Raw genomic sequence first — 11827 nt, forward strand, 5'->3', positions numbered from 1 at the left:
AGCTGTGGGCAAAAAGTACATGTTTTACAGTAGTGAATGGAAATACTACTTGTTGTGGTGGTTTTACATTTCATAAGAGAAGTATTAAACGTCATCATTCATACAGATGTTATTAAGTGTTATTTTTGTGTTGGTTTAATGTATATAGCTTTGGGTGAGATTTTTTAAAATGAAACTTTAATTTTTCGTACATGCATAAGAAAGTTTCAACCCACACAACTTATATTTTTAGTTTCATAAGCAAATAATTACTATGATGTAAAGAAACTATTCTGTGTATTTAATAATTTTGTTTCAAGGAAGTTCATATTTCTGACTGAATGTTTTGTTTATATGTATGTTTTAATTAATTTTAATTATATCGATTTGACTTAAAAACTTTCTATTGTCTGACAAGATTACAAAAAATATAATAATATTTTTGTTTATGTGTTAAGAGGAACAACGTGTGCAGATTTTCTTGATGTGCAAAATGAAAAATCTCTACACTAGTTCCTTCTTCAAGTTTTTGTAACTTTTACTTTTATATAGGCTAGGTCGAAATACAATTTAAATAATTAAAAAAAAACATACAAAAAATATAATATATCATGGAGTCACTGTTAAAACGAAAACATCAACAAGAGGGTAGTGATGTTAGTAAAAAGTTTCGACCAGCCGAAGAACACCCATCCGATGTCATCAGGGTCGGATCTAGGAAGAGCCAGGTATAAAATCAATGTTTTTTTGTTTTATTTTTCTGCCTTGTTGAAGGTATGAGGATGGATGTCTTCACTGACATAAATACAGTTTTGCACAAATTTCATTGTCGGTTGGAGAGAAGAACACCAAAATCGTAATATTCATAAGCTATTCACAGCTATTCGTTTTGTAATGTTATTTTATGCTGTCTACATTATTATCATCTGTCTACAAGTGTGTTTTGGATAACTAAAAATATAATCATTTTCCTTACTATTTTTGTGACTATTCTGTAAGTGTCTAAAAAAAAGTTGATTATTTTTTTTGATTTCCAGCTGTAAAATTAAATTTTAAGCACCAGAAAAACAACAAAACTGTTGATTGTTTTAAAGATATTCATATTACTTTTCATTCCAAAAAATTCTAGTCATCAGCCTTGTGTCTCCTTCCTGTTTCCTTCCTTAAAATTCAAATTTTGTCCAACAGGAACTATAAGTGACATCATTACCAACATTTTGTACAAACATTGAACTTCCACATGGTGTGTTTTTGTGAGTTACAAAGCTGTACTCCTCCGTTGTGTAAAGTTAAAGTATAATTCTAAGTGTTTTCCTTTTCACTTTTTAATTTTCTGTTTTCTTTTCCAGCTTGCAGTAATTCAAACAAAATCAATTATAAAAGCTTTAGAAGATAGAAACCCTGAATTAAGTTTTGAAATGGGTAAGAAATTGGATAATTTTTTTCTTGCATTTTGAGATTGATATGTGAAAATTATTGTGTTTTGAAAATTAATTTGAAAATTATTGTGTGGGATTATTACCACATTTAGTTCTTCCATATGTTTTTTTTCCGTTCTTTTGTTGTCTGTTTTCTAATAAAATGTATATATTTTTTCTTTAGAAACTATGGACACATTAGGAGACAAAATATTGGACATTGCATTACCTAAAGTATGTAGCTTCCTCACTTCTTTTTTTTAAATAAATGTCAAGTGGAATGATTCTCATCTATTTAACAATGACTAAAAACATCAAAAACGTCCACACCTTAAACGCAACCCTCTTGATGTAATATAATTTGTAAAATAATATATTAAATATTTTATTGTTGCATCCTAACATAAGAAAAGAAGAAGTTCGTAATGTTTTTTTGCAAAATTTTCCAAACTGCTCTTATTTTTTTAGTTCGGGGAGAAAAGCCTATTCACAAAAGATCTTGAAATTGCTCTCCAGGAGAAAAGGTATATATATACACCCAGACAACATTGTCAGGCAGAAAATCTACCTGGATTATATCAGTAAAACGATGAGGCATTTTTATTTTGTATTTTAGAGTTGATTTTCTGGTCCATTCACTAAAAGATTTGCCAACAACAATGCCGGAAGGGATGGCTTTAGCAACTATTTACAAGTGAGTCATGAAACTTGATTGTTCGAAGTTTTCATCTATTCTTAAAAGCTAGTCATTAGCCTGTCGTACATATTTCCCACATCGGTATCTTGTGAGTCTTGTTCACGTGTTAGCAGGAAGTAATGGTGTACGATAATAAAAAAAGCTGTTGTACAAGTATTTTAAACAGAAAAAAAAAGATTCATTTACGTAAAAGTTTTTGTTTTTTTAATTTAAAGGAGAGACGATCCGCATGACTGTGTCATATTCCATCCCAAACACAAAGGGAAAAAGCTGGCAGATCTTCCTGAAAAAAGGTGCGTCGAACACACTTTTTTTAAACAACATGGAGGAGTTCATTGATACCGCTACCTCAACACGCTTCACCACATTTATTATTTTCAACGTGCTCGTGTTATGTAATCAACTGTCATTCCGTATAGAATTTTTATTTGTTTATTTATTTATTTATTTTTAGTGTAATTGGTACGAGTTCACTTCGACGGGTTGCACAGCTGAAACGAGCGTACGGCCACTTGGAATTTAAAAGCATTGTATCTTTTCATATCAAAAAATCTTTATGATAAAGGCCAGACCTTACAACCTATCTGTCTAATACGCGAAAGTATTGCATTCAGAAAAAATAAGTAACTTTGTCACGTGTATGCTTATATACTAACGTGTTTTGTCAGGCAAGGATATGCAGGGAGTGTGACGGCAATTATTTACAAACCAATTACAACGAATCGCATTAAAACAAATCGTTCCGCCGTCTTTCCGTTTTTGTGAGGTTTTTTGATTCGTGTGCGTCGCCTTTGCATCACAAGTTTCGGGTTTATTTATAACTATGACGTAATCGGAGACCGGAGTAGACGCAAGATTTTCCGATAGGGATGCTGTGTTTCTGCATAATTAAGAAAAATAAATTAACGATTACCGCAAATGACTTTGCAACATTTTGTTATTTACGTGAGCGTGTGTTTCCTTGACGGATGTTTGTTAGAGAGGAAACTTGAATACGAGGCTTCGTAAATTGGAAAAAGATTCGGAATACGACGCTATTGTTCTTGCAAAAGCTGGTATTGATCGTATGAAATGGGGAGACAAAGTTGACCAGGTAGGCTGTGTGTTAATATTTTTGAATATAAGTGAAGCAAAGTCAATGTGAAGGAATAACAAAGGACAGCTGGTAACAAATCCTACCTTGTTTTTATTCCTAGGTTTTGACCGAAGAAGAATGCTTGTATGCAATCGGACAGGTTCGTTGTTTTTTTTATATTACTTGTTTTGATTACTTTGTTTTACTATTATATTTTCGAATTTTTCTTTTTTGATTGTTTTTGTGAAATATGTATTTTTATACAGGGTGCGATGGCTGTTGAAGTAAGAAGTGATGATAAATACACAAGCAGTTTACTCGGCCAACTTAGTGACATACCATCATTGTTGACCTGTCTCGCCGAACGGACTTTTATGCGAGTACTGGTAAGGACTTTAAAGATACATATTTATTCTTTTACTGCAGGCAGTTAAAGAAATGACCTAATGCTGGCCGAGAACGAAACTTAATTTCCACCACGAGACGTTAAAATTTTGCATGAGATATGGTGGACGTTATCGATAGAAAATGTTTCCTTTTTTTTTTTTTTTTTGCAAACCCTTACCAATAATGAGATCTTTATTGAAAAGAAAATTTTCTTGCGAATGTGTTGTTTGCCGCTAAAACAATTGTTCACGCTTAACTCAGTACTAAATTTAAAAAAAAAATTTATGAGAATTTTAATGTTCTGTTTAGAATGGCGGATGCAGCACTCCTGTTGGATGTTATGCCAAGTTGGGTGATAACGAGGTAGGCGTTAACAACTTTATTTTGGTTTAGTGTTAGCAAAAATCAGATATGCGGTACCGGTTTGGGTTAAGTACTGGTTTATTATCAATTCAAATCCAACGTTCAAAATTCTACAAATTAACGTGTGTGATTTTTTTTTGTCTAAGGCCAGAAATTTATTGGCGTGATATTTGAATATACCTATGTCTCATTTTCTAGCTCTCCCTGCACGGTGTTGTTTTAAACGAAGATGGTAGTATCTGCTTGGAACACACATTAAAGGAAAAAATAAAAACAAATATTCCAACGGTGGAGGGTGTCGAAAATTCATTTGAGATGTCAAAATCAGGCGTTTTTGTCGATAGCAGATACATGGACGAACTTATTAAAGCAGAAAAGTTAGGCGAAGACTTGGCTCTTGCTTTAAAAGAACTAGGCGCTGATGAAGTGCTACGTGACGTTCGAGCAAACTTACCGAAAGTAACAAATATACAAATTCCAACGAGCGGAATTTTAAAACTGTAATTCATCCGAAAAATATTTTTATACTTTCTAAAAGAATTAGAGTGGATGTAGATATAAATTATTCTCATTATACTTTCAGTGGATGCTTTTTCTCGCAAGAACAAGCCTTAACATCCTGTGTGATCTTGTCGACTTTGCTTTTGTATATAATATATATTTTGATTTTATGTTACGTCACAGTTTTTTTTATATGCGCTCCCTGCTGAACTACCATGTTTGTTTTTTGTTTTAGTCCTTATTTAGCTTATTTATGAATTCCTTTTATCAAAAAAAAAATTGTCATCCGAGTTCATTTCATGAATGTCCGGTTCCAATATATATATACGCTTTTTTATAAGGAACACTGATGTTGGCGTTGTTACGACCAAAAGCTCTAATACAAAATAATAATTAAAAACGACTTGATTTTTTATATTTACTAACATATATGCTGTTATGTTCTAGTAACAAAAATTATAGGTAAATTTGAACCCCGAATCACACATTCTGCTAAATATATAAAGTATAAGTGTGACCACCTTGAAATCTGCAGCAAGTCAATCTCGAGTAAAGTAAAGTAAAAATTCGAAAAATCGCCAAGGCGTCAGTCTTAATAATATGACATGTCCTCGTGTTTCACAAACATTCTCTCATGTTCTGGGATTCGACTTTGCAGTAATAAATCTTTATTGTTTATACAGACTTTGAAACATTTTTGCTTCAAAGAAGTATACCTCCTGGGTATAATAAGGGCGTATTTCTTATTATTTTGATTTATTCCGGAGAAAAAAAATCACCTTGAGTTTGCTAAAATTATATGCAAAAATAAGATTGAGAGGGAAATTGCTTAGAAAATCCTAGAGCCGATATTTTCCCTCACATTCTCATTATTTTTTCTAGCAATCATATCAGAAAGTAAAAACAAAATGGTCTGGTGACAAAATTGTGCCTATCCAAACCCCCATCGTACCAGGATCACATAGCGAGGTTACTATTGCGCTATGTCTCTTTGGACGCTAACATATGTTGGTGTGTTATTTAAATTTAGCAAAATTAATTCCGTGCCGTACTGGCGAAACTTTAATGTTACGACAAATTAGCGAGAAATAGAAAGAGATTTTAAACTTAAAAATTGATTGAAAATGAAATACATATTTCTTTCTATGCCACAATCTTGGTCAAAATACATTGAGACACAACCGATAATTTTTAAGTTTAATTCCGCAATATAACAGATTCCACATTCTTTAACTTGTCAAACTTATGCCAGCATGAACACTTTTTACGTCAATTATTTCGTTGTGCCGGTGCACTGGAAGAATATGTGACTAAAAAATTTGAAACGCTGTCTGACTGGCGTAAATGTGTACAAAGCTTTGGTCATTGACGATTTTTTCCGTACATTACACTTTCGGTATAAAGGAAAGAAAACGAAGAAAAGTTCGTTATATCGAGAGTTCGTTATATATAGCGTTGAGTGCAACACATTGCCTGACGTTCTCGAGAAGAACTCTACCAGAATACAATTCAAAATCAAAACAAATTCGAATCAAATCAGTATTTTTGAGTTTTTGTTTACATTACACAGTATGCAACGTCTCTATAAATCCAGCAAATTATCTCTTATGTCGGAAATACACGGTGAAACATATCTTTAGAAACACTTGGGTTTTTTTTTTGAGTTTCTAGAAATTTCGAAGATCATTTAAAAATTATTATCGAATTTTCATAAAAAATAAAAATTCAAGCAAGTTTCATTAATTTATTACTTCATCAATACAACTCAGGGACAAGTTTCGCCTATTATTGTTGCTAAAACAGAATTCCTTCTACAATTTCATGATTATATAGTTTACTATCATCAACATCATTGTTAACAAGCAAATAAACAGCCAATCTTTCTTTATCCGCCATAAACGCTATAAACAATACACTAAAATCACCCATGCCAGTCATCCCTTCAACAGATTCTAAGAACACCGGAGTATGGATGCAATGCTTATATCCATCCAGTTCTAATTGATGGTAGTTATGTGCCCAATTGGTGGCCATGCTATTTACTGGCTTCCTTTCCAATTTGCCTACTTTACTGGTCATAGCTTTAAAAGCCTCTCGCATGGTTTTAGGTGATGTCATATCTTCTTTGGAGAACACAGCTCCCGCATTGTAGTTACCTGCTTCATTTAAAGCTAGTACCTTTCTATCTAGCTTTCCTCTCATGTTGACTGCCATATGGACGCCACCAGCTTCATAGATCTCCTTACCTAAAATAACTGACATAATGATGTCATTGGTAGACACAAAGAAATCGTTTTTATTGTAAATTTCTTTATACTTCTTAATGGCGGCTTGGATAATTTTGATATAATGGACTCTGGGAGGTTTTTCAGGTTTAAGGACGGGTTGTTCCTCCTCTGGTGCTTCTTCTAAGCCATCTTTAGGATGTGTGAAATTGAATTTTTCCCTGACGGTATCCCATATGCTGCTATCTCTTGTATTGCTTAAACTGACCACTTGTGTATCAGCATTTAGCATTTTCCAGACCTGATATTCCGTCCAGCCATCAGCAATCACATGACTCATTGCGAGAACTATTACCAACTTTGTCTTTTTTGAATTTTCCACATAATATAATTTAATCAAATGTTGCGCGCCATTTAAAAGATCCTTGCCCCTTTTCAAGTCAACATAATGTCGGAATTGATTCGAGAACTCTGAAATTGGTTGGCTAAATAGTTTATCATCGATTATAAACTTGATATAATTAGCTACAGAAAACACATGCGGGACGTTTAAAACCACTTCACCCAGTTCAGTTTTCGTAAGATTTCCTGTGAGCCATTTATTTGCTTGTAAAACTTTTATAAGGTTCTCTTCGACGTTTTTCTTGGTATTCTTTGCATGTTCAGCATCGCATGTTTCGTAGAAAGATGCCATGGCGTTGGGATATGAATTTCCAAACCATTCCCACTCGTGAGATTGCAGTTTTATCGTTTCAGACATATTTCTAAATCAAAAATAAATGTTAATATATTTGACAGCAAAGACAAAGCTAAAAACTTTGCTGAAACAAACAAAAAAACAGAAAGCATCAGTTTGAATCTCAAAATAATGTCTTCTCTGAAGTAAATCACAATTTTAGGATGCCACATGTTTTTAGTATAGCTAAACGCTTGAAAGAAGTTGTAGCTATATACATATATTCTAAAATTAAAATACACTTTGTTCATATAGATTCATATGGTTGAATGTACATTGTTGTTGAAGTGTGGTGAATTCTTTTTTTTTTATTCATTATTTGTTCAATTCGTATTTAAATAAGTGTTTGAAAAGACAGTGCCTTAATAATTTCAACAAAATATGTAAATAAAAAGTTATGCATATAACCTTTATTAATTTTTTTCTTGTATAGTGCGGAGATTGTTAAGGGTACTAAGGTTCCCATAAAAATTGAAAAAACTGTTTTTTTGAAAAAAGAACATAAAAAAATAACAATATAATTTCTTCACCCTCACCCTTGAGCTCTTCGAGATAAACCTCGAAAGTCGAGGTTTTATTCTCGAAGAGCTCTGGGGGCGAGAATGCCCCACACCTTATAAACCAACCCTAATTTCGAGCTATACACTCTGAAAAGAGATTGAAATAATTGATATTGCAGAAGCCAGTTTATGTGTGAGTGTTTTTTAATTGAGTAAGAAAAACGAACATTTTCGTGAATGAATTACCCTTTTTCTTTTTAATAAAAACCATGAGTAGAAACCAGATTTTCACAACATATAGCATAGAAGAGTAGACACAACTCTGTCTCGTTCTTTCGTATCTAAACCCAACTATCCGCGCTACAAATTACGGTCAACCGACAGAAATGATCAGAAAAATTAATCGACTGAAAACATGCGCAAATCATGCGCGAATAGTTTGCCAGGGTAGTGTGTTTGTGACGTTGTATGATTGCAAGCTGTCATTTTTATCATTATGAATATTATTTTGTATTGCGAAACTCGATTCTGGATTTTGAACGCAATTCGATTATTCTATTGGACAAGATTTTGTAACTGGATTTTGGATTTTAAACGAAACCGTTTGTACAAACTTGACACATATGAACTTACAGAAAATGAAAATTGTAAAGTTCAGCCAAAATGAATAAAAAATATATAAAAGTTAAATTTCTGCCTAGCTGTAGCTAGGTAGAAATTTACAATGTCATGCATAATAAGTGGAACTTTTAAGTCAATAATCTTGAGAACCAATAAAGAATATCCAAAAAAATAAAAAGATTTCTAGACAACTTTTAAAGCTCTTTCATACAACTTGTTTTCAATTGGGAGGTAAGTTTTACAGATACAACAAAGTGTTATTGTCAGGTGGGTAAATCATTCACCAATTTTCAAGTTTCTCTTAGCTACTAGTTTTGCAACTCAGTGCTTGCTATCCAACCAATTCAGTAAAATACACATAACTAAACTGCTTGAATTTGAAGATTATAAAAACAAACTCGCCGCACATATTTGTGACACAGAAACGCCGAGCTCGCTTAGCTTCTGTTATATATTAGGTTATATATAAAACTGTATATTCGTGCTCCGTTACACGGCACACTAGTTATTTGTGAGCTGGGTGGGAGTTGTTGTAAGTTTTGCGAACAATTAGACTGGAACTAGTGTTACAGAGCACGGTTAATATGTAACAAAAATAAATACAAGGTTTAAAACTTGAAGCGACTTCAATTTACGCTCAGCGATAAAATTCAAAAAAATAACACAGGTGATCATAACATTTTTAATGACGTCATTTATATTTTCTAATGATTTGTTAGCATCTTTAACTGATCATTTATATCAACAAAAACATTGGCGAATTAAACCACAATTACTTGATTTAGCTATGTAGCACAAACTGCGAACTGGTGTTTCGCAGTCTGACAGTTCAAACAGCAAATCAATAACACAGTGTATTACAGCAACCAACCCACAATCTATACAGATATAAGCACTTTATCCCATATTAGCTCCTTTTATTGACGTAAAATCCATCAGTATTATTTATTTTACATTGTTTACGTTCAGACAAAAAAATTAAAAAATGAAAGAATAACACTTTGTTTACCACAACTTACATTTTTTGAACAAGAATGTTCTCCGCAAGAAATTTCTTAAACCTGTTTGTATATTTATCTTGCAAATAAAAACCCCAATGTTAACGAATTAAAAAGTCGATATCACCATAGCAAAATTTGTTATGTTACCATGGTTAATAACGATTCCCTGTTGTGTACAAGCATTGCTAACTCATTCCCAGGACTTTGTCTAAGTGACTTAGAAGGATACAACCTCGTCCTTAGGGTATCTTGTAACTTTTTAACAACGGGACGGCGATTGAGGAGGATAGACTCTGTTGTCCTAGGATGGACTAACCAGGGCTTGTTTTGTTTTTGGGGCAATGAACAAAGAAGCATACTGGACATAATTAGTTTTGTTTTTATTTTTTCATATTTTTTTGGGGGTCCTAATTTAGTACAAAGATAAAACTGCTTTGTTCTCTTTAAGAAATTTGACACAGAGTGCAAAAAATGCATGGTCAATATAATAGTGCATTAAAATCTTTCTATCATCTGAACACCTGAATTTTTAGGTCAAAATAGGTAAATATTTCATATTTTTATGCCTAGTACTGTTTTTGCTTCAAACTTTCTTAAGCTTTCGATCTTAAGAATAATTTCTTTCTAAAGCCGACATTTTTTAGGTGTATCGGTCTATATTTTTTTTTTGGTTTTGCAATATTCTGAATGCTACACAAGGTCCGTTTGTTTATGCTTGTACATGTTAAGACGTACATATTTCGAGAAATATGTTACTTTCTTCAGTCAACGTGAAATAATTATATAAAACTTAAAAGTTTCGCTATATGACGGTGAGCTTTGGCTACCCTGTTGTCTAGCGAAAGAATTTTTTTTCAGATTTTCTGTGTGGTATTAAAGAACAGCTTTCCTATTTCACCATACATGGTATACCGATCCTGATCTATTTACGTAAAGGACAGGAACTTTGCCAGATAGAATGTTTTGCGAGAAAACAAGAAAAAGCGAAACTTAGAGCATAAATTTCGCAAGAGACCATGTTTTTGTAGAAAAAAATCGTGATCTAATCGTGAATATAATGCATACTCCAGAAGCGTCATGTTATAGGTAGAATTTTCATATGGCAAATATTGACAAATTTATGTAATTTCAGCAATTCTTCATGGCTTTTACATTCCAATCCATTCTAAGGTAGCCGCTTTTACAGTACAATCCATTCTAAGGTAGCCGCTTTTACACTACAATCCATTCTAAGGTAGCCTTTACATAGACCCGACTTGAGATTTACCCGAAATGAGATTTTAAACCGCTATAAAATATCGTTATGTTTACATGAAGTTTTTCATATCAGGGCTGATGAGTTGTCACATGCAAAATAGTTTTATTGCGGGCAAATCGTGTTTACATAAATATTTTGAGGCCGAAATGAAATCAACAGCGAAATGACTTTTATTTCGCATGAAATCATATAAACATTTATTAAGACTACACAAGGTCGATATTTCCACTTGTTGGTGTAAGAACAAAAAGATAACAGATAAGTTGGAACGAACTCGTCAAGTGTAACAGATTATCTGACTTGGGAGAGCCAGGATTCCTTAATATCAGGACAATTTTACATTTTTTATCATGTTACACGCTTCGCAAAGCCGCAAAAATAGTTCTACATGAATTTCATTACTTACAGTCAAGCTAAAATTATTGTGGCCGACCCATTGGGGATTTTCGTAAGAGTCTTCCAGTCCAGTGGCTTCAAGAGAGAAAATTTTGAAATTCTATAGTATTAGATGGCTGGTGGATACAGCTGTTCCGATGATAATTATTTGTAACACCGATCAGAGTTTAAGTCATTATAACATTCTTCACCTTGCTTGTCACCACTTCCTTGTGTGCAAGCATACCTGATCTGACTGTGGCGAATAATGATACAAACAAAAGATCTGACCACACGTCAATCAAGAATCGATCATCTCACATTGCAGCCACCTGACAAAGTTCTATAATGGCTTTTACTGGCTAAATACTTATAGAATGAACTAGAGTCATTTCCAAATAGCGCAATAGTGTCAGAGATTTCTGCTCTGAAGAAGAAATTAATTTCTATTGTATTTTTCTAACGCGCGAAATGAAATCTACAATATAACTTATTGTGAGAGGGATGATTGAAAGTTTTGCAAAACTTTATGGCTTTGATGAGGAAATGTTGTTTTGTAAAAAAATTGTTGATAAAGCGTGTCTTGCGTGATTTTTTTGTTATTTTTAATTTTTGTTGGCCATTGACAAGGTTACTTAATAAGTCAAATTAATTAACTGACATTCGCTATTTGCTGTTAGGTAAAAAATAA

General features: G+C 32.9%; 2 protein-coding genes across 2 annotated transcripts; one reads left to right on the top strand and one right to left on the bottom strand.

Annotated features, from left to right (window-relative positions):
- Positions 1–509: 509 nt before the first annotated feature.
- Positions 510–4820, top strand: LOC130635967 (porphobilinogen deaminase-like). Its single transcript, XM_057445518.1, has 12 exons — positions 510–707; positions 1329–1401; positions 1582–1631; positions 1866–1921; positions 2014–2091; positions 2310–2387; positions 2549–2624; positions 3074–3187; positions 3291–3329; positions 3436–3555; positions 3866–3919; positions 4118–4820. Exons 1-12 carry the CDS (start codon positions 591–593, stop codon positions 4421–4423), a joined length of 1161 nt encoding a protein of 386 aa, XP_057301501.1. The 5' UTR covers positions 510–590; the 3' UTR covers positions 4424–4820.
- A 1171-nt stretch (positions 4821–5991) lies between these two features.
- LOC130635968 (uncharacterized) lies at positions 5992–9620 on the bottom strand. Its single transcript, XM_057445519.1, has 2 exons — positions 9522–9620; positions 5992–7409 (listed from the first exon to the last, which is right to left on the bottom strand). Exon 2 carries the CDS (start codon positions 7403–7405, stop codon positions 6215–6217), a length of 1191 nt encoding a protein of 396 aa, XP_057301502.1. The 5' UTR covers positions 7406–7409; positions 9522–9620; the 3' UTR covers positions 5992–6214.
- Positions 9621–11827: the final 2207 nt, after the last annotated feature.

Source organism: Hydractinia symbiolongicarpus, chromosome 3 (assembly GCF_029227915.1).
Source record: "Hydractinia symbiolongicarpus strain clone_291-10 chromosome 3, HSymV2.1, whole genome shotgun sequence".
NCBI lineage: Eukaryota > Metazoa > Cnidaria > Hydrozoa > Anthoathecata > Hydractiniidae > Hydractinia > Hydractinia symbiolongicarpus.